The 27,998-nt window shown below is 45.0% G+C and overlaps 1 protein-coding gene across 1 annotated transcript in view; it reads right to left on the bottom strand.

Annotated features, from left to right (window-relative positions):
* Positions 1–368: 368 nt before the first annotated feature.
* The window catches only part of LOC132820008 (sodium- and chloride-dependent neutral and basic amino acid transporter B(0+)-like), a 207,459-nt gene continuing 179,829 nt past the window's right edge, over positions 369–27,998 (bottom strand). The window contains exons 14-19 of the mRNA XM_060831935.1: positions 25,763–25,889; positions 16,794–16,898; positions 14,064–14,159; positions 4,415–4,540; positions 2,570–2,689; positions 369–509 (exon numbers count right to left, since the gene is read on the bottom strand). Of these exons, the coding sequence (XP_060687918.1) occupies positions 369–509; positions 2,570–2,689; positions 4,415–4,540; positions 14,064–14,159; positions 16,794–16,898; positions 25,763–25,889 (715 nt within the window). The remainder of the gene's footprint in view (positions 510–2,569; positions 2,690–4,414; positions 4,541–14,063; positions 14,160–16,793; positions 16,899–25,762; positions 25,890–27,998) is intronic.

Below are 27,998 nucleotides of genomic sequence, written 5' to 3' on the forward strand. Positions count from 1 at the left end.
GAGTGCTGTCAATGAGGAGTGTCCTTAATGAAGGGTCTAGTTGCTAAACTCATGCAAACAATGCCTCACTAACAGCAAGTTCCTTCAAACAAACGTCTCACTCACGAGGAATCTTATTAACAAGGAAACTGACTAATAAAGAATCTCGTTAATAAGGAGTTTCGATAAAAGGAAGACTAGCTAATGAAGGATCACACTAATGGGAAGATTTGCCAATAAAGCAGCTCACTAAGAAAGTGTCTGACTGATGTGATGGCTTATGAAACAGGGGTCTTGCTATCAAGAAGTCCATATAGTGCTGTGCGAACATAGTGTGGTGTGAGGTACAGCTGAAGCATTGCCCAGTTCAATCTGCCCAATGTATTGACTCACTCAATGTACTTCATGGAGACTTTCTCAGAATGGTTGGAGCTGAGGATGCATTCCTGAATTTGCAGTGCTGCGAGACGGATAGCAGTGCTGTATTTCATCTCCATCGCAAACCTCTCCAGCAGCACATCATTGCAACTCTGTAAAAGAGATTACTAAAGGCATCACACAGCAATCTAGAAAATATCCACACAAATTGCCACCACTTACAAATGCTTTCACAAAATTACAGAATAGAATAAAACTATGCAACAGAAAAGTGCCCCTTGGTCCATCAAGTATGCGCTTGTCAAAAACCCCTTTTCCAGCACTTGGTCCATAGCTTTGTCTGTCTTGGCTTCGAAGTGCATTGTGTTGCTGCTGGTTCTTTGAACGATCTGTCCAGTTAAACCAACACCCTAGTTCTTTCCTTGTAGCTCTACATATTTTCTTTGCAACTACGTATCCAAAACTAATCAAAGGCTCTGTGGTACAGTGGCAATGTCCCTACCTTTGAGCTAGGAGTTTTGGCTGTAAGTCCCATCTGCTCCAGAGGTGTGTAAAAACACCTCTGAGCTCTGAAGGAGGGTGATCATTTAGTGGTACAACTGGACTCTTAACCCAGAGACCCAGGTAATGTTCTGGGGACCTGGGTTTGAATCCCACCATGGTAGATGCTGGAAACTGGAATTCAATAAAAATCTGGAATTAAAGTCTAATGATAACAGTGAACCATTGTTGGTGAAAAACTCATCTAGGTCACAAACATTCCTTAGAGAAGGAGTCTGCCATCCTTACCGTCTGGCCTACATGTGACTCCAGACCCACAGCAATGTGGTTTGACTTTTAACTGCCATCTGGACAATTCGGAATGGGTAACAATTGTTAGCCTAGTCAGTGATGCCCTGATCCCATGAATTAATTTAAAAAACAGGTTGAGCAGAAATTATCTACAAACACTAAACAAATCTTACTGTCAAACCTACATCCACCATTCTTTTTCAGGCAGTGAATTTCAGATTATAACACACTGAATATAAACTTTCACCTCCTTTCTCATAAATTATTTTTCTGCTGCATGGAATCCTGAAATTCCTTCAGGATCTTCCAGAACCGGAAGTCATTGAAATCTACAGGACCTCTGAGAGGGAACATTGCTCATCTGCCCACTGTTCTTTGACCTTAAACCAGTGCCTTCAGGTTAGGAACCAAAGTGAAAATAATGAAAACAGTTTCTTTTCATTTACTCAGTCAAAGCCGCTTGTATTTATAGACACCCGTATTAAATCTCCCCTTAATTTTCTCTGCTCTGCAGAGAACCACCTCACTTTCTCTAGCTGCTACAAAACTCAAATTGCCAATCCTCACATGTCAACTATAATTTTAACCATGAATACAGAACATCTCACAAATACCGAAATTGCTGGATGTATGAAAATGAAGTCCATCTAGTTCACCATCTGCAATCTTGCTATATTAATTGTACAATGATAATATTACTATTAACTAATCACGGTAATTCATCCCTAACTATTAATCTACAACAGATGCAGACAGGTGTGCAAAACCACTGGAGGTGGGGATTTTGGCAGATACAAAGTCACCCATTTCTCCTAGACCAGCCACACTTATCAAATGTCATGTTTATATGACTTATCCAAAATTGCTATTGTCTGAAAGTAATCTATTTAATTTTTGTGTGAATTGCCCAAGCTGATTTACTCCATTCCCTTCGAGGTATGTTCCACAATGTCCTCATCGAAATATTTTTAAAATTCATTTAGGGGATGAGGGTATCGCTGACCATATCCCTCAATTACCCAGAGGGTGGTTTCAGAGTCAACCACATTGCTGTGGGTCTGGGTCATATGTATGTAGTTTCCTTCCCTGAAGGATTTCAGTGAACTGGATGAGTTTTTCCTAACAATCAACATTTGACCCTTAATTCCAGATAATTCAAATTCCACCATCTGCAGTGGCAGGATTTGTTCCGAGGCTCCTAAAACATTAGCTGGGTCTCTGGATTAATAGTCCAGTGATATTAGCACGAGGTCATAATCTTCCCTAATGTACTTCAGCATATTAGTTTTGAATATATTCCACTTTAAGCGCAGAATATGTCCTCCAGCTTTATCGCTCTTGGGAAACAGAACCTTTTTTGGTGTGGTCAGTCATGATTGTTATAAGGGGCTTACCATGATCCTTCATGTCAAATAGATACCTGTGAGTAGAGGTATTCAAAAGTAACTGGATCATCTTGTAAAAGTACAAGTGGATCTCTTGGCAGGAAACAAACCCTGAAGAGACACCTATAATCACGGGGCTCTCGCTTCTGGACCACCTGTGACAAGGTAGAAAACATTTATATCAGGAAATACCTTCTTATTGTCACACTGTGGAAATAATCAACAAAAAAAATTCTTTAAGCTTATGTTTTAACAAGAAACATTTCGCACTGGGTGGTGTTGTGATACAGAGGAGGGGGACTTCTCTGGATAAATTTGTTGATATCAGCCCAGGCTTCCTTTTGTTAAATAGAGGCCCAATCCCCAAGTTCTTTAATTACTTGCAATGCAATGCTATTTTTAGCAGTCTCAATAAAATTTGTTATTTCCATGCTGAATCAATTTTTACATACATTTTGCAGTTGAACAGATGAAATATAAGCATTAGGAACTGGGGCAGGCCATTTGCTCCACCATTCAACAAAATTATAATTAACATGTACCTTAACTTCACCTTCCTGTACTATCTCCATATCCCTTTGTTATTTTAGAACACAAAAATCTGCCACCCTTTACCTTGAATAGGCTCAATGTCAGACCATCCTCAGCTCTCCAAAATACAGTTTTCCAAAGATTCACAACTCAACTCTCCATCCCGGTTCTACTTGGGCAGCATCTCATTCTGAGAGTGTGAGTGACCCTATGTGCGAGATTCACCAGCCATGTGGGAACTTACAAAGGTGGGGAGTGACAGCCGAGGGGAAGGCTCTCGATGTGGACACACCACCCGAAGAAGGATGGACCACCACTCTCTTTCCTCCCATCTTTTAACCAGTCTGCTTAAGAAAAGAGCTGACCCATGCCAAGTATATCATGGCATTGCCAATGTAATATTTAGATCAAGTTAACAATTCCAAATACCTGTTAATTTCTTTTAAAAATACAGTTCAGTTGCTGATGTTGGCACTCACTCACGTACCTTCATTTTATCAGGAGCAGGTTGGAGTGGACAGGAAGGCAGCTACCTGTCATATTTTATGTTATATGGGACATTAAGAACAGTCCCATGGATTTCCATTCTATCTCCTCGCATTCTTCTGAACTTCAAGAAACACTGAATTCATTTACTCAACCTTCCAACATAAGACAACCACCTCATTCTAGGAACCAATCTGACTGGTCACAGCCCCTCTTCTGCTGTTACATCCTTCCTTTGGTAGATGGACCCAAACTGTAAACAGTCGTTTAGGTGTGACCTCACCAATATCCTGGAATTGTTGTGAGAAGACTGTTTGACTCCTATATCCAATCCAATTTTTTATCCAAAGTGAACGTACAATTTGCCTTCCCAGAAAAGTGATTACCAGGAAATACCATAGGTAATGCAGAGAGACATCTTCTTCAATCCTATGTTGTGTAATATTGATCAGCATTTCTGAACCAGAATTTGATAAAGCCAAGAGATGCTGCTTTGTTCAAATACCATTTACAAAGTCTCCAAAAACAGAACTTTTCTTTAGGCTGCAGCAAATGGAACAAACTATTCAAAATGCCAGATTTGGACAGCAGTCCAATGTTAGGTAACAAAGCCAACAGATATAGAGGCAAAAACAGAAGTTGCTGGAAAAGCTCAGCAGGTCTGGCAGCATTTGTGAAGAGAAATCAGAGTTATTGTGACCCGGTGGGTCCAGTGACCCTTCCTCAGAACTGATACAGAGGATGGTTAAGGGTTTCATTCTGTAGACGTACATGTGGGTAACTTTAGTTGTCTACATAAAAGCTTGCAAACTCTCAAGGATATCACTCCCTCATGTAAACAGTTCAAAGAAACCCCAACGTACCTGCTCAATGAGTTCATCATCATGTAAGATATAGATCTTGTTGATAGTGTATCGTTCCTTCAAAACCAGAGCAAAATGCTCAATACAACGGATGGATAACTTTGACTTCAGGCTGAGGATGATATCCTTTCAAATTTCAGTAGAAAGGGAAAACAAAATTAATTTCTTATTGCCTTTCTGAATTTCCTGTTGAAGATATATGGTCATATTACCTATCCCCAGCTACCTCACAGCGGCAGAGACCTGGGTTCAATTCCCGCCTCAGGCGACTGACTGTGTGGAGTTTGCACATTCTCTCCGTGTCTGTGGGTTTCCTCCGGGTGTTCCGGTTTCCTCCCACAGTCCAAAGATGTGCAGGTTAGGTGAATTGGCCATGCTAAATTGCCCGTAGTGTTTGGTGTAGGGGAATGGGTCTGGGTGGGTTGAGCTTCGGTGGGTCGGTGTGGACTTGTTGGGCCGAAGGGCCTGTTTCCACACTGTAAGTAATCTAATCTAAAATCCTCTCCTATTGGCTGATTCCTGGGACGAAGAGGTTGAGTTCTCAGGAACGGCTAAACAGATTCGGCCATTATTCACTCGAGTGTAGAAGAATGAGGGGTGACCTGATTGAAACATATAGGATTCTCAGGGAACGTGAAAGGCTGGATGTTGAGAAGATGTTTCCACTTGTTGGGGAATCTCAAACTAGGGGACATAGTTACAGAATGACATGGAAAAAAATTTCTTTTCCCGGAGCAAGGTGAATATCTGAATTCTCGATCACAAGTTGTGGAGTTGAGATCCCTGAAAGTATTTAAAGAAACACTAGGTAGATATTTAAAATATTAAGACGTGAGCATGAAACAGGAGTTGAGGGCTGGAGCAGATCAGCCATGATCTTGCATAATGGCAGGATAGGAGTCCGGGAGCTAAATGGCCTACTTCTCCACTTGTTCCTTATGTTCTTACGATCTAAGAAGACTCCGAAGCAACATGATAATAAGCACTGCAGAAATATGAAGGAAAAAGAGTTAAATCATCCCTAACATCCTGCCTTACTCACTGCCCAAGTCTGTAGTCCCTGTTCCATCCACAGTCTACATCTGCTGCTCCATTGCTGTGGGAACCCCCTGCTCTATCCAGTGTCCCAACCTCATCCTCCATCCACATTCATACCCCCTTCTCCACCCATTCTTCGAACCCCTTCTCCACCCACTCCCCCAAACCCCCGTCCCCATCCACTCTCCCAAACCCCCATCCCCATCCACTCTCCCAAACTCCCGTCCCCATCCACTCTCCCAAACCCCCGTCCCATTCCACTCTCCCAAACTCCCGTCCCCATCCACTCTCCCAAACCCCCGTCCCATTCCACTCTCCCAAACTCCCGTCCCCATCCACTCTCCCAAACCCCCATCCCCATCCACTCTCCCAAACTCCCATCCCCATCCATTCTCCCAAATCCCCATCCCCATCTACTCCCAAACCCCCATCCCCATCCACTCTCCCAGCCCCCTTCTCCTTCCACTCTCCCAAACCCCTTCTCCAAACATTCTCTCAAAGCCCCTTCTCCACCCATTCTTCAAATCCCTTCTCCACCCACACTCCCAAACCCCCGTCCCCATCCACTCTCCCAGCCCCCTTCTCCACCCAGTCTTCGAACCCCTTCCCCACCCTCTCCCAAACTCCCATCCCCACCTACTCTCCCAAACCCCCGTCCCCATCCACACTCCCAAACTCCCGTCCCCACCCATCCACTCTCCCAAACCCCCATCCCCATCCACTCTCCCAAATCCCCATCCCCATCTACTCCCAAACCCCCATCCCCATCCACTCTCCCAGCCCCCTTCTCCCCCCACTCTCCCAGCCCCCTTCTCCACCCACTGTCCCAAACCCCTTCTCCAAACACTCTTCCAAAGCCCCTTCTCCACTCACTCTCCCAGCCCCCTTCTCCACCCATTCTTCAAACCCCTTCTTCACCCACACTCCCAAACCCCCGTCCCCATTCACTCTCTCAGCCCCCTTCTCCCCCCACTCTCCCAAGCCCCTTCTCCAAACACTCTCCCAACCCCTTCTCCACCACTCTCCCAAAGCCCCTTCTTCACCCACTCACCCAAACCCCCGTCCCCTTCCACTCTCCCAAACCCCCCACTCCCCCAAATCCCCATCCCCACCCACTCTACCAACCCCCTTCTCCATCCACTCTCCCAGCCCCCTTCTCCACCCACTCTCCCAGCTCCCTTCTCCACCCACTCTCCCAACCTTCTTCTCCACCCACCCTCCCAGCCTCTTCTCCATCCACTCTCCCAAACCCCCTTCCCCATCCACTCTCCCAGCCCCCCTCTCCACCTATTCTTCGAACCCCTTCTCCACACACGTTCCCAAAGCCTCGTCCACATTCCACTCTCCCAAACCCCCGTCTCCATCCATTCTCTCAGCCCCCTTCTCCACCCACTCTCCCAACCCCCTTCTCCACCCACTCTCCCAACCCCCTTCTCCACCCACTCTCCCTGCCCCCTACTCCACCCACTCTCCCAAACCCCCTTCTCCACCCACTCGCCCAGCACCCTTCTCCACCCACTCTCCCAACACCCTTCTCCATCCACTCTCCCAACTCCTTCCCCACCCACTCTACCAGCCTCTTTCCCCATCCACACTCACAACCCCCTTCCCCACCCACTTTCCCAACCCCCTTCTCCATCCACTCTCCCATTGCCCTACTCCACTGTTCCAACCCCCTTTCCCGTACACTCTCCCAAACCCACCCTCCCCATCCACTCTCCCAGCCCCCTTCTCCACCCACTCTCCCAGCCCCCTTCTCCACCCGCTCACCCAAACCCCCATCCCCATCCACTCTCCCAAACCCCCTTCCCTATCCACTCTCCCAAACCCTCATCCCCATCCACTCGCCCAGCCCCCTTCTCCACCCATTCTTCGAATACCTTCTCCACCCACTCTCCCAAACCCACCCTCCCTATTCACTCTCCCAGCCCCCTTCTCCACCCATTCTCCAAGCCCCAATTCTCCACCCACTCTCCAGCACACTTCCCCATCCACTCTACCAACCCCCTTCTCCACCCACTCTCCCAACCTCTTTCTCCAACTACGCTCCCAGCCCACTTCTCCACCCACCCTCCCAGTCATCTTCTCCACCCACTCTTCCAAACCCCTTCTCCACCCATTCTCTCAGTCCCCTTCTCCACCCACTCTCTCAGTCCCCTTCTCCACCCACTCTTCCAAACCCCTTCTCCACCCACTTGCCCAGCCCCCTTCTCCACCCAAACTCCCAAAGCTCCTTCTCCACCCACTCTCCCAACCCCCTTCTCCAACCACTCTCGCAGTCCCCTTCTCCACCCACTCTCCCAACCTTCTCTTCCACCCACTCTCCCAAGCCCTTTCCCCACCCACTCTCCCAGCTCCCTTCCCCATCCACCATCCCAACCCCCGCTCCACCCACTCTCCCAATGCCATTCTCCCACTGTTCCAACCCCCTTTCACATCCACTCTCCCAACCCCCTTCTCCACCCACTCTCCCAACCCCCTTCTCCACCCACTCTCCCAACCCCCTTCTCCACCCACTCTCCCAACCCCCTTCTCCACCCACCCAACCAAACCCCTTCTCCACCCACTCTCCCAGCCTCCTTCTCCACCCACTCTCCCAAACCCCTTCTCCACCCACTCTCTCACCGCCCCGTCTTCACCCATTCTCCCAACCCCCATCTTCACCCACTCTCCCAGCCCCCATCTCCACCCACTCTCCCAGCACACTCCCCCATCCACTCTCCCAACCTCCTTCTCCTCCCACTCCCCCAATGCCCTTTTCCAACAACTCTCCCAGCCCCCTTCACCACACACTCTCCCAAACCCCTTCTCCCCCCACTCTCCCAAACCCCTTCTCCACCCACTCTCCCAAGCCCCTTCTATACCCACTCTCCCAGCCCCCTGCTCCACCCACTCTCCCAGCCCCCTGCTCCACCCACTCTCCCAGCCCACTTCTCCACCCACTCTCCTAGCCCCCGTCTTCACCCTCTCTACCAAACCCCTTCTCCACCCACTCTCCCAAGCCCTTTCCCCACCCACTCTCCCAGCTCCCTTCCCCATCCACCATCCCAACCCCCTTCTCCACCCACTCTCCCAAATCCCTTCTCCACCCACTCTTCCAGCCTCCTTCTCCACCCACTCTTCCAAACCCCTTCTCCACCCACTCTCTCACCGCCCCTGCTCCACCCACTCTCCCAGTCCCCTTCTCCACCCACTCTCACAACCTTCTTCTCCACCCACTCTCCCAATGCCCTTCTCCACTGTTCCAACTCCCTTTCACACCCAGTCTCCCAAACCCCTCCCTCCCCATCCACTCTCCCAGTCCCCATCTTCACCCACCCTCCCAACCCCCTTCTCCTCCCACTCTCCCAGCCCCCTTCTCCACCTACTCTCCCAGCCCCCTTCTCCACCCACTCTCCCAAAGCTCCTTCTCCACCCACCCTCCCAGTCCTCTTCTCCACCCACTTTCCCAGCCCCCTTCTCCACCCACTCTCCCAACCTTCTGCTCCACCCACTCTCCCAACCCCCTTCCCCATCCACCATCCCAACCCCCATCTCCATCCACTCTCCCAGCCCCTTTTCCACCCACTCTCCCAACCTTCTGCTCCACCCACTCTCCCTACTCCCTTCCCCACCCACTCTCCCAGCCCCCTTCTCCACCCATTCTCCCAGCCCCCTTTTCCACGCACTCTCCGAACCTCCTTCTTCACCCACCCTCCCAACCCCTTCTCCTCCCACTCTCCCAGCCCCCTTCTCCACCCACTGTCCCAACCCCCTTCTTCACCCACTCTCCCAGCCCCGTTTTCCACCCACTCTCCCAAACCCCTTCTCCACCCACTCTCCCAGCCCCTTTCTCCACCCACTCTCCTAGCCTCCTTCTTCACCCACTCTCCCACCCCCCTTTTCCACCCACTCTCCCAGCTCCCTTCTTCACCCACTCTGCCAGCACGCTTCTCCACCCACTCTCCCAACCCCCTTCTTCACCCACTCTCCCAGCCTCCTTTTCCACCCACTCTCCCAAACCCCTTCTCCACCCACTCTCCCAGCCCTCTTCTCCACCTACTGTCCCAAACCCCTTGTCCACTCTCTCTCAAACCCATTCATCACCCACCCTCCCAACCCCCTTCTTCACCCACCCTCCCAACCCCCTTCTTCACCCACCCTCCCAAACCCCTTCTCCACCCGTTGTCCAAACCCCCTCCTCCATCCACTCACTACATCTCTTGCTCTATAAATTGTCCAAACCTATGCACCATTCACAATCCTGGTGCCTAATATATCGACTCAGAGGGCATGAAGTTCCTCTTTTTTCTCACACTGGCTTTCGGTGGTGAGTAATGTACCCCTGCCCTTGGCTGAGAAGACAGTCAGAGCTGACTTGGTAAGCCTGGGCGAGTTTCCTGGCCCTTCATTGGGCTCAATGCTAGTATCTTGGGTTGTCAAAAACTGCCTGCCAATCAGAGGCTAGCAGCCTTTGAGTCCTGAAGTCAGGCAAGTCCTACTCATCATCAGATCCAGCTGTAATAACACAAGTCTTCTTTATCTTCTTGTCACAGTGTGGGAAGGCAATGGGGGATGGTCAGGGAGTTTAGAGGTAGATGCCATTTGGGGTAACTGGAGATCCCCCCTCCCAATCCGGCAGCGAGGTCGCCCTGGTTTTCCAGGGAAACCAACACCAGCAGGAATGTAAAGAGAGAGACATCGAAGGTGGTCATTTGACGCTCATCAGTGGCCAATAATTGATTACTTAAGACCTTAGCAGATTGAATAGGTTGCCCATGGACTTTCTTGACTAGAACTAATTGGTGACCAGACATAAAGGTCGAGGGGGTTACCATATCTCCCAGTACCTCTGCCATTGGCAGGAACAGAGCCCATTGTAATTAGCAGTCGTTCTTGCTTCCCTTTCCAACATCTATTGTCTGTCCTGTTCTGTCAATGTCTAAAAGCTTTTGAAAGCTTTTTTAATTGCTGGATACATTGATTTGCAAAAATGGAAAAGCATTTTCGGAGTTGACTTATTTCAGTTATCATCCATGAATCTTGACAATCCTCACTGCAGAATTTGGCCTTTAGTGGATAAATGCTTTCATCCATTACGCAGTGAATACAAGACTTTGGATATTACCTTGAAAATCAGATTAAAAATCAAGTGTTGACCGACAAGCTTACATCAATAATTTTTGTTCTATGTTTTGTTTGCTATTCTGCAGATTCGGTTGCTTTTGTATACTGTTCATGTGCATTAAAGAAATCGACAGCATGAGGACAACACATTTTTATCACCAAAAGATGTTCCAAAGTGCTTAATGCTAAAGAGCTACTTCTGAAACGTGGTCAGTATTGTACCTCAAAGTTTGCTCATTTCACAGATTACCAGATGGCTACAGTATAATCAATCTTGCTCTTTCAGTTCATAACCAAATTAAATTCTTAAAGAAATTTTTGAACTATGATTCCATTCCAACCTCCAATGTCTTCAGACTGTCAGACTTTGGATTCACATTCAGTACTGATGAGAGAAGATTTCTTCAAACTGAATACCAGAAAGACTAAAGCTATTATCTTCAAGTCCTGCTGTGTTCTCTAGTTACCAATTCCACCTCGCTCTCAACTAGCTGAGGCTGAACCAGACTTTGCAACCTGGGAACCACATTTGACCAGAGATCCTACCACAAATCCACATCATCACTAAGACTGCCTATATCCCACCTCAATACTATTGCCTGACTCCATCCTCGACTCATCTATTGCTGAAACACTCTACTGCAACTTAATTATATTGAGGTCCGAATTCCTGCCCGGTGTCCCATCCCCCACCCTTCATAGATGATAGCTTAGCCAAAAATCTGTTGTCTACATTTAACTTACAGGTTCCTGTTCACCTGAACTCTGTCTCTTTGGTGTACATTGACTTGACCATTATCCTTCATTTCAAAACCCTCCATTTTCTTGACCATCCTTATTTCTGTGTGTCCTCCACTACTACCATCCTCCAAGACATCTACATTCTTCAAATTCTGGCCTCATTCAACTCCCTGACTTTAAACATTCCATCGCTGATAGCCAAGTTCAGCATTTCCCTGCCTTTCCATTCCTTTCACCTCCTTTAAGACACATCGCTTTCACTAAGAGTTTTATCATTTATCCTAGTATCTCTTTATATGATTTGTGTCAATTTTGGTTTCATAAATGTCCTGTGAAACACCTGAGTAAATGCACTCTCTAAATGCAGATTGTTGTCATTGATGTTGTTAATAAAAATCATGTTAATATAAGGGGCAGATCAGAATACTGAGACTCTGAAATAAAAAATAGAAAAAGCTGGAAATAATAAACTGGTCAGACTGCATCTATGGAGAGAGAAACAAAATTAAAGTTTCAGCATTAATGAAGAGCGTATTTCAGAATTAGAGAGAGTTGGAGATGTAACAGGTTCAAAATGAATATTGCAGACAGAGAGCAGTGAGTGGTGAAAGAGAAAAAGGAAAGGTCTGTGATGGAAGGCAGGAGAGATTAAATGACAAGGTTTCACTGGGCAAAACAGGATGTTAATGAAACAAAAATTGGTGATGTAGTAATAGTGAAGAAGGTTATCTCAGAATACAATAGGATCTTGATCAGATGGGTCAATGGGCCGAGGAATGGCAGATGGAGTTTAATTTAGATAAATGTGAGGTGCTGCATTTTGATAGGGCAAATCAGGGCAGGACTTATACACTTAATGGTAAGGTCCTGGGGAGTGCTACTGAACAAAGATGCTTAGGAGTATAAGTGCATAGTTCCTTGAAAGTGGAGTTGCAGGTAGACAGGGTGGTGAAGAAGGCAGTTGGCATGTTTGTCAGTGCATTGGTCAGTGCATTGAATATAGGAATTGAGAGGTCATGTTGCAACTGTACAGGAAACTGGTGAAGCAACTTATAAAATACTACATTCAATTCTGGTCACCTTGCTGTAAGAAATACATTCTTAAGCTTGAAAGGGTTCAGAAAATGTTAAAAAGGATGTTGCCAGAGTTGGAGGGTTTGAGCTATATGGAGAGGCTGAACAGGCTGGGGCTGTTTTCCCTGGAGTGTCGGAGGCTGAGGGGTGACCCTATAGAGATTTATAGAAATCAGGAGGGGCACGGATAGGATGACTGGTCAAGGTCATTTTCCCAGGATAGGGGAATCTAAAATTAGAGGGCATAGGTTTAAAGTGAAGGGGAAAAGATTTGACAGAGACCTGACAGGCAACTTTTTCACACAGAGGCTGGTGCATGTATGGAATGAGCTGCCAGAGGACGTGTTGCAGGCTGGTACAATTGCAACATTTAAAAGGCATGTGAATGGGTAGATGAATAGGAAGAGATTAGAGGGGTATGGGCCAAATGTTGGCAAATGGGACTAGATCAGATTGGGATATCTGGTCAGCATGGTTGAGTTGGACTGAAGGGTCTCTTTCTGTGCTGCATGACTCCATGACTGTATGACAAGACAATCTAACTCATTTCAGTCAATCAGCCTGTTCCTTGAATTTGGAACCAGTCATTTATTGGATGTTTATGTCTCACCAGTGCTCCCAGAGGAGACCTCTGTTTAAAGGTAAGGTGCTGAATCTAACATTTATCAGAATGATAAATCCAATTCAATCTCACTATTATTTATATTAATGAATACTAGATTGCCCAGAGCAGCTTCCATGGTTAGATAACAAACCTGAGTCTTTACTACACATCATACTGAGTGAAATCACTTAGTGGCTGCAGCTTGTAAAAACATTATGGCACTTGAATGGAAATGTTGATTTACAACATTTAGTGTTCATAAAGCATAAACAAAAATTGTGACAATGGAAAGTAACATTTGTAAACAGGAATGAATGGTCTAGAATTGGTTTTTAAATCAGAGTTAGATTTTAGGTTTTATTGTCACGTGTACTCAAGTATAAAAGTACAGGAGTATGGTGACAAGTCACGATGCTGCCACACACGGCACCACGTTAAGTACAAAGTTAGGTGCAGCACGGTGACTCAGTGGTTAGCACTGCTGCCTCACAGCGCCAGGGACTGGGTTCGATTCCAGCCTCAGGCAACTGTCTGTGTGGGGTTTGCATCTTCTCCCTGTGTTGACGTGGATTTCCTCCGGGTGCTCTGGTTTCCTCTCACAATCCAAAGATGTGCAGGTTAGGTAAATTGTCCATGCTAAATTGCCCACAGTGTTCAGGGATGTGTAGATTAGTCAGGGGAAATGTAAAGTAATTGTATAGGGGAATAGGTCTGGATGGGATACTCTTCACAGGGTCAGTGTGGACTTGTTGGGTCAAAGGGCCTGTTTCCACACTGTAGGGATTCTATAAAAGTTCTACCTAGTTACAAACTTTAAGGACAAAAATCGTGAAATAAAGAAAAAAAGCACCATCATCTCTCTCCTATATCTTTGTCACTAATGCTACTTTAATCCATTGACAACTGAATTAAAAGTTTTCACTCATTTACTGCCCTCTCCACCAAACCTATCCCCAACACCTCCTCCCTCCCTCCTACCCCACCCCCAGTAGACGGTTAAAATTAATAGTACATTCAAAGCTGAGCAAAATCAACAAACGGGAAAATTCACAGCAAGGAACAAAGAACACCTATAGCCGTCATTACCTTCACTGTTGTATTTTTCTCAAATTGAAAGGCTTTGGTCTGTCCATTTTCCAAATACACCTTGAGAATACCGGGCATTAAGAGTAGCGAGTTACCCTGTGGGAATGATAGAACGCAAAATTCTAGGATTATTTATGAAAACAGATAAGCAAAATAACATAATAGACTCCTCATTATCTTTGTTACAAATACTAAAATGAGGGGCAGCAGAGAGAGATTGTGTGTACGCATATATAAAATATATAGGTGTGGATGTATTTGTGCGTATGCATGTGTGTGTGCATGCATATATATGTTTCTGTGTATGTTTGTGTGTGTGTATGCATTTGTGTGTGTTTGCCTGTGTGTTTGTATGTGTCTGTATATGTGTGCCTGTGTGGGTGTCGGTATCTGTGCTTTGTGTGTGTGTGTGTGTGTCTATATCTGTGTCTGCATGCGTCTGCGTTTGTGCATGTGTGTGTATGTGTGTGTGTGTGTGTCTGTGTGTCTGTGTGTGTCTGTGTGTGTCTGTGTACCTGTTTTTGTGTTTGTGCTTAGTGATATGTACAGTTTGCCTCCAATATCCTTCCTGAAGTTTCAGATCCAATCTCTCCAGGTATTCATGAACTTCTTGCTGTCATTTTGTTCCAAAGTTCACTCACACACACACATCCACAGAAAAGCTCAGCCAATCCTTTGGGATTAAACAACCAAAAAAAACCCCATCACAGCCATAGGAGTTTTCTATGTTTTGTCCGGAGACCAAGCCAAACAAAGCAACTGGTTTGGAGGGACTACACTGAAGATCAGGAGTCCAGGGTGGGGTTAAGGTAGTGTGCTTCTTATGCCTAAAGTTTCAGATTTCCAGCCTTATTAAGGGCCTTGTGTTAGGTTTAGATTAGATTCCCTACAGTGTGGAAACAGGCCTTTCGGCCCAACCGGTCCACAATGACCCTCCAACGAGTAACTCACCCAGACCCATCCCTCTCTGACTAATGCACCTAACACTATGGGCAATTTAGCATGGCCAATACACCTGACTTGCACATCTTTGTGACTGTGGGAGGAAACCGGAGCACCCAGAGGAAACCCACACAGACACGGGGAGAACATGCAAGCTCCACACAGACAATCGACCAAGGCTGGAATCAAACCTGGGACTTTGGTGCTGTGAGGCAGCAGTGCTAACCATTGAGCCACTGTGCTGCCCGAAGTAGAGTTGGTAGATCTAATGAAGGACATACAGTTACTTCAGATTAGTGAAAGAAGGCCTCAAAACGTGGCTAGTTGGAGGGCACTAAATTTTGTTCTGGGCATCCAAAAAAGTAGTGGCATAACTGAGAGTTGGCACCATGGTATGAAGTATCAGGGGATCCAAAGTCCACACATGTCTGGAGCACAAACTGTTTTTAATAACCTGATGTGGAAGACACACAGGTTCCTTCCAGTTCCACATTATCTGGAGGGAGGCAGAAGTAGGAAACCACAGACCAGTTATGTGTGGCACCTTATCAAATGCTTTCCAGAAGTCCAGATATACTACATCTACAGGACCTCCATTACCCACTTCACTTGTTACATCTTCAAAGAGTTCTAGCAAATTAAATGAATTAATCTTCACAAAGAAAATGAATTATTCTTCATCAAACCACACTGACTGTGGTGGTTTGTTTTTACTTTACAAATGTAATACCACTTAATATTGAATTCAAACAATTTCCCAATGACAGACAATAAACTAACCATTCTGTGGTTTCCTACTTTCTATTTCCCTCCCGTTTTGAACTATTGTCTTCCATTAGCAATTTTCCAACCACTAGAACCTTTCCAGATTCCAGGACATTTTGGAATACTATAATTAATGTATCCACTATCCCCGCTGTCACTTCCTTTAAGACTATAGGGTATAGGTCATCAGATCCTGGGGACTTGTCTGCCTTTAATCCCAATACTTTGCTCAGAATTTTCTCCCTATTGATGGTGATTGCTACAAATTCTACCTTTTCTATAATCTCTGCATTACCTGTTACAATTGGGATGGTTTCAGTGTCTTCCACTGTGCAAACTGAGGTAAAATATTGATTTAGAGTCTCTGCCATTTCTGTGCTCCCCACTATTAATTCCTCGACCTCGAAAGGGCCAACATTCATCTTAGCTACTCTCCTTTTTATATACTGATAAAATTATTTGCTGTCTGTTTTTATATTTTGAGCTAGTTTTCTTTCATAATTAACCTTCATTCTTTTTATTACTTTTGAATCACCCTTTGCTGGTCTTTAAAAGTTTCCCAATCCTCCAGCCTGCCACTGCTCTTTGCAATATGGCATGCCTTAGTTTTTGCCCTTATGTTATCTTTAACTTCCTTAGTTAGCTATGGATGCATTTAACCCTCTTATATTCTTTTCTTCCTTTCTAAATATATTTTAGTTGGAGGAATTAAATATCTCCTTTAATGTTCATCAATAGTCCTACATTTTAGTCTTTCCGCATGGCCCACTGGGCCAAATCTGTCGATTTCCCTATGTAATTAGCTTTGTTTAATTCTAAAATACTAGTATGGGACTCAAGTTTCACCAACGCTCGCCACAATCAACATTATTCAGGCCCTCAGGAAGCATAAAACCAATAAGGCACCTAGTGTTTTATAGAAAAATACAAGTTACCCAGTCCAGAACATACTGGGAGCAAATCAGATTAATTATAATCTGGCTGAACTAGTCAGTGGGCTAAATGCCTGTGGAAGGCACAAACCTGTATTTGGCCATTGACGATCACTTCCTCAGCAAAGTGTACTTTGACTGGGTTGCTTTTCAATCTGGCTCGCTTTTCTTCAGTAATAAATGATGACTTGGGCCCCTGTACACAAACAGAAACCATGGCACTTAAACAACAGCTTTGGCGTTTTGTGTTGACAATGTGTGGCAATTGGGAAAGCCCTGCACTGATGTTCTGAGTTCCAAAAGTTTGATTGTAACCTAAAATACGAACATACAAACAAGGATCAAGAGAGTAGGCCTATGAGCCTACTTCGCTCTTCAATAAAATCACGGCTGTTCTGATTTTATTGTAGGATCCAGGCCCTTCAGCCCAACAAGTCCACCCACCAACCCTCCAAAGTGTAACTTACCCAGACCCACTCTCCAACAGTAATCCCTGACTAATTCACCTAACCTACACACCCCTGAATACAATGGGCAATTTAGCACTACCAATTCACCTAACCTACACATCCCTGAATACAATGGGTAATTTAGCACTACCAATTCACCTGACCTACACATCTTTGGACTGTGGGAGTAAACCAGAGCACCAGGAGGAAACCCACACAGACACAGGGAGATTGTGCAAACTCCACATGGTCACCCAAGACTGGATTCGAACCCAGGTTCCTGGCCCTGTGAGGCAGCACTGCTAACCACTGAGCCATCATGCCTCCTCTTGATTTTAACCTCAACTCTACATTCCTGTATCTCCCTGATAATCTTTCAACTCCTCAGTCATCAGGAATCTGTCTATCTCTGCCTTAAAAAATATTTAAATACTCTGCATCCACTACCTCGTGAGGAAGGGAATTCTAAAGGCCCACAACCCTTTGAGAGAAAAAGGGTTTTCTCATCTTTGTTTTAAATGGGTGCCCCCCCCATTTTAAAATAATGATCTCCAGTTCTCAGATTCTCTCACAGAGGAAACCTGAATTCTTTCAGCATTCACCCGTTCAAGACCCCTTGAGATCTTAGATGTTTTAGTTAATTCACTTATAACTCTTCAAAACTCCACGGGATACAAGCCCATCCTATCTAGCCTCTCCATCTAAGGCAATCCACTTATTCCAGGTATTCCTTCTCTGAACTGCTTCTGATGCGTTAACATCCTTCCATAAGTACAGTGACCAACACTGTATACAGTACTCCAGATGTGGTCTCCCCGAAGCCCTGTAAAATTAATGTATAATCTCCCTCCTCTTGCAGTTAATTCCCTTTGCAATAAACCATTCAAATTGTGCCACGTGACCTTTTGTATCCATCTGAAAGAGGACATGGCATCTCAGTTTAATAATTCAACTCTAAAAGTCTAGTGCTTGCCTCAGTCTTGCACTGAAGCTCATCCAATATCCCCGTAATAGCATGTACATCTAACTAGATAGAGAGAGCTGGAGGTCTAGTTGATGGGTGCTGCTCCACTTTAGGATATGCTGAGATTAATGATCAAATCTTCGTTTGTATCCTGCATGAAGCCTGGAAACTTCTTTGATTATGTAGCTTGATAACACATCACACAAGACAAATGGCCACTGAAGCATGAATCAAACCCTTCTGACGTGAGCTGGTTGAATTTGTGTCAAAATTTGAGCAGTGTACAGTCTCATCAAGCCCCATCAACTTAATTGAACATAAAGCACCATCCTGTTCAGAGTCAGGTGGCTTTCTGCAAGCTTACTTCAAGACATCTAGTTCTCTTAATGCTAAGGAAACAGGGTCATTTGAAGTTTGATAGATTTTTATTGGAATACTCAGAGATGAGGTACAGCTGACTGAAGGAACAGGCCAAATAGCCTGCTCCTGTTCCCGTGTCCAAGATCAAGTGCTCACTGTAAATGTCAGCATCCATCCCATCTATAGATTTGTTATATCTGTTAGTTATTTCACTAATAAGTCTTCAAAACTCCACGGGATACAAGCCCATCCTGTCTAGCCTCTCCATCTAAGGCATGTCATTCAAACTGCCATTGCAAATGCCAGACTAAAGTATTTGGGAATGAATCTGAATCACGTCGAGTGAATCTCTCCTGGACTGCAAACGAGTTGTGAATAAACCCATAGAATCCCGACAGTGTAGAAACAGGTCATTTGGCCCAACAGGTCCATACCGACCCTCTGAAGAGTATCCCACCCAGACCCATTCCCCTACCATATAACTCTACATTTCCCCTGACTAATGCACTTAACCCACACATCCCTGAACACTACGGGCAATTTAATAAGTTAATATGGAAACTTCACACAGACAGTCGCCCGAGGCTGGAATCGAACTGATGACCATGAGTAGCATTGGAAAGCTCTGCTTTTAAAAGTCGAAAGATTGTACTTACAGGGGTATTTCGCAGGACAGTCACTGTAACAGTGTTACCACATTCCCTGCAATAAACAATTTGACAAATATTAAAGCAATATGGGTCCAATGCAGAAAAAAAGGACACTTGACTAAAACCTGCAAAATTAAGCTCCTGGCACAGAATATTATTTTCCGGGATCACAGGCTTGAACTTAACAGCAACACATAAGACTCATAAGAGTTGTACAGCCTGGAACCAGACCCTTTTGTCCAACTTGTCCTCACTGACCAGACATCCCAATCTGATCCAGTCCGTCTATCTCACTCAGATTGTAGTTCGATGTTAAAAATAAAATTGCCACGATCTGACAAGCCCCATGGGACTGCTCTCTCATTTGAGAAAGAGAGGTGACTGGTGAATTAGAATTAGGTTCAGTGTCATGTGTGCTCAAGTTACAAAAGTACTGGAGTGCAGTGAAAAGTGTACAATGTCACCAAGACACAGTGGCACCTTAAGTACAAAATACCTAGGTATAAATCTCAGGTATAAAATTAGAGAAAATAAAGAAATAAGTTACAGAACATGACAGATATACACAGTATATGTTAGGAAAATAAGAAATAAAGAAATAAAAAGATTCACAATGCAGTCTTTCTATTGTTGGGGGGGGGGTTCAGAACTAGAGGGCATAAATTTAGAGTGAGAGGGGAAAGATATAAAAGGGATTGAAGAAGCAACGTGTTCACGCAGAGGGTGGTGAATGTATGGAACGAGCTGTCAGAGGAAGTGGTGGAGGCTGGTACAATTACAACATTTAAAAGGCATCTGGATAGGTATATGAATAGGAAGGGTTTAGAGAGATATAGGGCTAAGCGCTGGCAAATGGTACTAGATTAGGTTAGGATATCTGATCAGCATGGATGAGTTGGAGAGTCTGTTTCTGTGCTGTACATCTCCATGACTCTCTAGCTCTATTAGGGCTTTCTGTAATGGTAGTGGTTTAACTTGAACCTCAGACAAGGGGAAAGGTTGAGAAGGAGAGTCCCTCATGGTAACCAATGTTTACACAAAGACATCAGCATCAGAAACATTTCTGGTAAACAATCGCACTAAAGCTCCAGTGTAAGTCCAGAGTTCAGATACAAAGGGTAAAGATGCCTTCCTATAAGCAGTCTCCCACAGCCCAGATTAAAGCAGAGTGAAGTCTAATGAAGACGTCAGCTTTACACATTCTGGATGTGACCATGAACACATTGGAGATTGAAATACATCCAAAAGAGTACAAGTCATAACTCAGACCATACTTAGTTTTACATATTTGGTTCTTACAAACCCTGCCTCCAATGTTTGGCATGTATTTAAATTGGGATTGCAGTGAGGTTTTCTACACAGGTGGGAACTCCATTCTATATATTCTGCTAAACAGTTCTTAAGATCCAGCCAGACAACACTGTTTAAGCCCAAGACCCTTGATAACACGTTTAACAGGAAGCAAATCAAATTCAGTAAAGTTACTGAGAGATTCTTTTGTAATGATCACCACCTTAGCACTGAATCCTAGAGCTACAAGCATTGGACAGGAGAAATATATTCCAACAAAAGAGGCTCTGGGTTTGACAAGTGCACACACTACATACACCTTGCTTTGGTTTATCATTTATGAACAATCTTTAACTTAAAATGCTTTCTTTAACTACATTTCTGATAGAATACACTGAAATATAAATAGTGGGACTATGGATACAATGGAGAATTCATCTTAGGTAAGCAAGCAAGAACTCAACTGTGTGGATAATAGAGTGTTCAACTGTCTGTATTTATGGAGAAATTGGCTGTATGTGTAATGGGGTACTAGTTGTTTGTGTAGGGTACACTATGGAGCATTCAATAGTACTTGGAATGGAGTTCTTGATTGTGTGTATATGGAGTATTTGACTATATGTATATCCAAGTTTTTGACTGTATGTATAACCTGGCAGTGCACATATCAAAGAAGGAGAAAGTGAGGACTGCAGATGCTGGAGATCAGAGTCGAGACTGTGGTGCTGGAAAAGCACAGCAGGTCAGGCAGCATCCAAGGAGCAGGGGAGTTGACGTTTCGGGAAAAAGCCCTTCATCAGGAATAAAGGGTTTCTGTTGAAGGGCTTTTGCCTGAAATGTCGATTCTCCTGCTCCTCGAATGCTGCTTGACCTGCTGTGCTTTTCCAGCACCACACTCTTAACGCATATCTAAGCATTCAATTGTGCATACAAGTTTGTCTTTGTATTTGAATTTTCAAATGTGTTTAAAATGGGGTATTCAATTATGTTTGCATGTAATAGAGAACTGGCCGGGTGTGTAATGGAATATTCAAACTTGTGTGTGAAAACTTACTCAACTGTCTGTGCAATGGAATTTTCGATTGAAATGTCGACTGTGAGTGCAGCAGAATATTTGTCTCTGTGAGTAACTGAGAACTCAACTGTTTGTGTAATTCAGTATAAGTAATGGTTTATATTGTGCAAGATGTCTGGGTGAGCTGCTGTAGAACTAAGGAGACATATGACACTCAATTAAGTCTTGTTGGTGGTCTCCCTTTAGAACTGCAAACAATTTTCTACACTTTAGCTTTGTTTTACTTTCTGAGTTTGCCACCAACAACTTGCATTTATATAGCACTTTGAAGGTCACAAAACTTCACAATTCAAACTTCATAGCAAGTTCACATATTAAAGGACTTAAAGACAGCCCTCAAATAAGGTCAGATGTACAGATGTACAGAGATGTACAGCACAGAAACAGACCCTTCAGTCCAACGTATCCATGCCGAACAGATATCCTAAATTAATCTAGTCCCATTTGCCAGCATTTGGCCCACATCCCTCTCAACCCTTCCTATTCAGATGTCTTTTAAATGTTGCAATTGTACCAGCCTCCACTACTTCCTCTGGCAGCTCATTCCATACATGCAGCACCCTCTGCGTGAAAAGCCCCTTAGGACCCTGTTATATCTTTCCCCTCTCACCCCAAACCTATGCCCTCTGGTTCTGGACTCCCCCACCCAGGGAAAAGTCATTGGCTATTTACCCCAACCAGGCCTCTCATGATTTTATAAACATCTATAAGGTCACCCCTCAGCCTCTGAAGTTCCAGAGAAAACAGCCCCAGCCTGTTCAACCTCTCCCCATTGCTCAAATCCTCCAACCCTGGCAACATCCTTATAAATCTTTTCTGAAACCTTTCAAGTTTCACAACATCCTTCCGATAGGAAGGAGACCAGAATTGCACGTAATATTCCAAAAGTGGCTTAACCAATGTCCTGTACATCCACAACATGACATCCCAACTCCTATGTTCAATGCATTGAACAATAAAGGAAACCATAACATCTTCTTCACTATCCTGTCTACCTACGACTCTGGCCATTAATGATTAGCTGGTGGTAACTATTAAAACTTTACATTCAGTGAATGCGCTAAAAGGGTCCTCACCTAATAATGTTATCGATACATTCCTGGGAAATTGTATCCAGAGACATGTCGTTAATTTGTAAAATCTGGTCACCTGGGAACAGCTTTCCCTCTCCAGGACCACCTAAGAAGCAAAATGAAGTCAGCATATTTTTGAAAGGAGCATTAGTTGTCCCTCACAGAAAGAGGAGAAAAAACTGAAAGTACATGGGAAGCTATTAGCATATGCAAAGGTTAAAAAAAAGATAATTATTCATACTTTTTTTTACAACTGCACATCTTGCTGCCTGAAGCTTGTCTCATCTCAATGAAAAGGGAATGATGCATTTCTCAGATTGTGGAGAGAGAGAGAGAGAGAGAGGTGGATTGTACCTGTTTGTGACTTTCTTATAAAGAACTAGGGAACACAGAGCATGTCAAGGAACTAAGGATTCTTGTGTGTGTTGAATAATCACAGCGTAGAACCCGAAGACCAGCATGCTAGAGATCATAAGGAAATTGATATTGGACCTAGGACAGGAGCTCACCAAAATAACCAAAGCAAATCTGCCTGTGTGGAGCTTCTACCTTCCCCCTCCATATCTATGTGGGTTTCCTTCAGGTGCTCCGGTTTCCTGCCAGTCCAAAGATGTGCAGGTTAGGTGGATTGGCCGTGCTAAATTGCCCCATAGTGTGTAGGCTAGGTGGGTTAACTGTGGTAAATGTGGAGTTAAGGAGATTGGGTGAGATGCTGTTCAAACTGTTAGTGCAGACTCAATGGGCCGAATAGCCTCTATCTGCACTGTAGGGATTCAATGATGATTCTATGAAAATAATGAACAAGTTAAAGGCATGAAAGTGTGACAAATCACCCAGAGCAGAAGATTCCATGCCAGAGTTTTAAAGGAGAATTGGTGCAGACAATGCATATGCCCTGACTGTAACCTATCAAAGCTGAGGAACTGGTCCCATAGACTGAAAAAATTACTCATGTCACTCCAACAGTTGAGAAAGGGAGAAGAACTGCATCAGAGGTCAGATCAGTTTTCCTTCGTGTGAATCCAAGGAAAGTGATGGTACCAAACAGAGTACCAGGCCGTGCACTCAGAGCATGCGCAGATCAACTGGCAGAGGTCTTCTCAGACACCTTCAACCTCTCCCTGCAGCAGGCCACTGTCCCTGCCTGTTTCAAGAGGGCCAACATTATCTCTGTGTCTAAGAAGGCTCATGCTGCATGTCTCAGTGACTACCGCCCAGTGGCCCGAACTTCAATGGTCATGAAATGCTTTGAAAGGCTGGTCATGGCATTAATCAACTCCAGCCTCCCCACTGCTCTTGACCCACTCCAATTTTCCAATCAGACCAACAGATCCATGTCAGATGCCATATCACTTGCCCTTCACTCCGCCCTAGAACATCTTGACACCAAGAACTGCTACATGAGAATCCTACTCATTGACTACAGTTCAGCTTTCAACACTATTATCCTCTCGAGACTGATTACTAAACTTAGTTATTTCAGACTAAGAGTCACTCTTTGCAACTGGATCCTCAGTTTCCTGACCCACAGGGCACAATCAGTGAAGACTGGGGACAATATTTCATCCTCACTAACGCTCAATGCTGGAGCCCCTAGGGTTGTGCACTCATCCCCCTACTATACTCACTGTATACCCATGATGCGTCACCATGGTGAACTCGGCCCGGACAATCATAAAGGCCAACCTCCTATCTATAGAATCCATCTACCAGGACCGTTGTCAAGGAAAGGCCGCCAGCATTCTCAAAGATCCATCCCACCCTTCAATGTTTTTCTACAACCTCTACCATCGGGGAGGAGGTACAGAAGCCTGAACACACGCACCAGCCAGTTTCGAAACAGTTTCTACCCTACTGTTCTTAGAATACTGAATGGACTCACAAACTCTTAACATTCGCCTGTACCTGTATTTTTGTTTTTGCTGCTGTTTACCTATTGTTCACTTATCTATGCTACTGAACTCGGTGATCTGCCTGTATTGCTCGCAAGACAAAGTTTTCCTCTGTGCCTTGGTACACGAGACAATAAATTAAATTAAATTAAATTCAGAAGCCTGGTGAATTATAGCCCAATTAACCTCACATCTTGCATTGGCAAATATCTAGGCCTATCATTAAGGACAGAGTGGCTGAAGATGTAGCTAATTTTCAGCTGATCAGAGACAGTAGTAAAGGACCTACAAATCTCTATGAACTTTTTTAAATACGTGAGGAGAGAACCTCTGGGTCCTAACGTCCACTGGTCGTGTCTTACCCTTTGGAAAAAATCCAGCAATGAGATGATAAGCCACTTTTATGATCTTATTGTGGGGTGGGTTCTTGAGGAAGGGGTCTCAGGAGGAGTTGGAGGCTTGGATAGGGGTGCGGATTTGAGGCCATTCCCTTGCCCCCATCCCTGCCTCCATTGTCACTAGTTGGATAAAATGCAGGCTCTATTCCTGAACCTAGTTTGCAAGTTGTCATGGTTTCTCAGTTTGGAAACAAGGCAGCTTTGTCCACCAGGGGGCAGATAATTTGGAAGGTGACGGGTTAAGGCCCTTAATTGACCATTTTGGTGGAAGTCAAGAAGGCCGTCTATGGATCATTTTAATTAATTACCGAGGTGGCAGGAAGAGGGTGAGGGGCCAAGCCCATTATATCACCTTCTGACCATCTTCAGGGAAGAGAAAATTCCACTTGAAGTATTGTCACCATGGCAAAACTGACAAAGATTGAGAAGAGTTCAGAGTTAATGCTGGAGGTGTTGAGATGGACTGTATCAGTTAAAAGCCCTGGCCCTATCAGACCCTCAGCCCCTCTTGAAAACACTTCAGACCTTCCCTCAGTTTGATTAGATTACTTACAGTGTGGAAACAGGCCCTCCGGCCCAACAAGTCCACACCGGCCCGCCGAAGCGCAACCCACCCAGACCCATTCCCCTACATTTACCCCTTCACCTAACACTACAGGCAGTTTAGCATGGCCAATTTACTTAACCTGCACATTTATGGACTGTGGGAGGAAACCGGAGCACCCGGAGGAAACCACGCAGACACGGGGAGAATGTACAAACTCCACACAGACAGTCGCCTGACGCGGGAATTGAACCTGTGTCTCAGGCGCTGTGAGGCAGCAGTGCTAACTGCTGTGCTGCCGTGCTGCCCACATTGGAACCTCCCATTCCCAGGTATTTACCTGCAGTGACAGACTTCACACATACTGGTGAATCTTCTGAGACCATAAAACCGTAGTCCAGGAGTGGATCTTTGATAATCTTCACTGTGACCTTCAAAGGGCTGCTCGGCTGGTTTGTGTTAGCAGCTGCTCCATCGGCTGGACCTTGATTACTTCAATCACAAACAAAGCAAGGGTCACATTTGTCAATCATTGTCAGAATCTTATTATTTTCCATATTATTTAATCCACCTCTCACCCATCCTCACCACACCCCTTCAATCCCCCATCCCCCACCCCCAGCCTGGACTCGGTCAGGTTCCTGCAAAATTCTCACTCATAGTCTCTCCCCATCGCATTGTCTTTCTGAGAGAGAGGTCATTGTAAAAGGGATTTCCTCTGCTTCTCTGTATCCACCTCAAAACTGACACACCCATTCTCTAGGAACCTGCCAAAACCAGGGTGAAAAATTCCAGCAAGCTGTTTCGAGAATGTCAAAGGATCAGAAGATTCTTGGTGAGTTAAAAGAATCAAAGAGAGAGGCTATGAGTCACAGAACCTCTGCTCTGTCCAAACTGCAGCAAATTGGCTAGGATGAGATCAAAATGTAGTTAGTGAATAAAACCAGGAAATTTTCAGCAAGTTCGGCAGCATCTGTGGAGAAACTTTCAGGTTAGTGAGTCACTGACACGCCCATTGAGGTGATTGATCAGTCCATGGTCTAGAATGGCGGAACAGGCTCAAGGGGCTGAATGGTCTGCTCAGGCTCCAATATGCCTTCATCAGAAGTGGGTAAAGTCAGGGTGCAATTTCCCCTCCCTGGAGATGGTGAGGAAAGGGCAAATATTTGGTTGAGTTCACTCAGAGGTGTACTCAGTCCCTTTCTCACCACCTCCACTCCGGGCAGGAAAATCCATGGTGGGCATCCTCAGCCCGCCAACAAGTGAAGCTTTTGAATCACCAGCTAATAGACAATAGACAATAGGTGCAGGAGTAGGCCATTCAGCCTTTCGAGCCAGCACCGCCATTCAATATGATCATGGCTGATCATTCCTAATCAGTATCCACTTCCTGCCTTATCTCCATAACCCTTGATTCCAAGGGCCTAAGCCACTCATTGGGCTGAATACCCTCTCTCACAGCTGGTGGGAACAGGGCGTGTTTTCTTCACAGGGAAGCTCCACTTGCCTGAATCTGGGGCTAATTGGGACAGGGAGGGTTACTCACCCCATCCCCAATAGTGTCCCCAAAATACCCACTTTCTTACCCACTGGTGAAGCTGGTCATGGTGTGCCACTTGTGCTTCCAACCCTGAGCCTACAAATTTCTGATTGAGCAGTTACCTCTGGGTGGGTGGTGGACAGGGCAAGGATTCAGTGAGCAGGCTCCTGATTGGACAAAGGAGAAGCCCTTAAGTACCAAATTGATGCTCAATCCAATGAACTTTCATGCTGGTGTGATAAAGAGAGCCTAAGTAGGTTAATGCCCCTTGAAGTCACCTATGCCCACACTTAGTACTCACCACATTAAATCCTAGCCTTAGGGATGTACCAGGTTTTAAGCAAATGCAAGGGTAGAGAGTGGAAAGAAAAAAACATGGGATGGTCTGTGCTGAGATTGAAGACTGGACAATAACAAAGTGGGTAATGGTGTTAGGCAAATTAAGTCAGAATGGAACAAATCAAGGAGCAAAACACGAATGTGGAGGAGGGATACACAATGACAACAGAGTCACTGTCACAAGATTGGCCGTTTTCCCTGGAGGCTGAGGGGTGACCTTACAGAGATTTATAAAATCGTGAGGGTAAATAGATAAGGACTTTTCCATGGGGTGGGGGAGTCCAAAACTAGAGGGCAGAGGTTTAAGATGAAAAGGGAAAGATTTAAAAGAGTCCTAAGTGGCAACTTTTTCACACAAAGGGTGGTGTGTGCATGGAATGAGCTGTCAGAGGAAGTGGTGGACATTGGCATAATTACAACAGTGAAAAAGCATCTGGATGGGTATATGAACAGGAAGGGTTTAGAGGGATATGGCTAAGTGCTGGCAAATGGGACTAAATTAAGTTTTCTGGTCCTCATGGATGAATTGGATTTAATACTTTTTTCGTGTTGCCCTGACTCTATAAATGATTCAGAGATCTGAATTATTGGGTTAGACATCAAATGGCCATGGGATTTTGATCCAGTGCTGGGAAACTTTGAAAATTACAGTCCCAGACATTACCTTGGAATGCCATCTTCTGGGACAGTTGTGAATTTGAAAGGCTTAGGTTTAATTTTAA

This window comes from Hemiscyllium ocellatum, chromosome 11, assembly GCF_020745735.1.
Source record: "Hemiscyllium ocellatum isolate sHemOce1 chromosome 11, sHemOce1.pat.X.cur, whole genome shotgun sequence".
NCBI classification, from domain to species: domain Eukaryota; kingdom Metazoa; phylum Chordata; class Chondrichthyes; order Orectolobiformes; family Hemiscylliidae; genus Hemiscyllium; species Hemiscyllium ocellatum.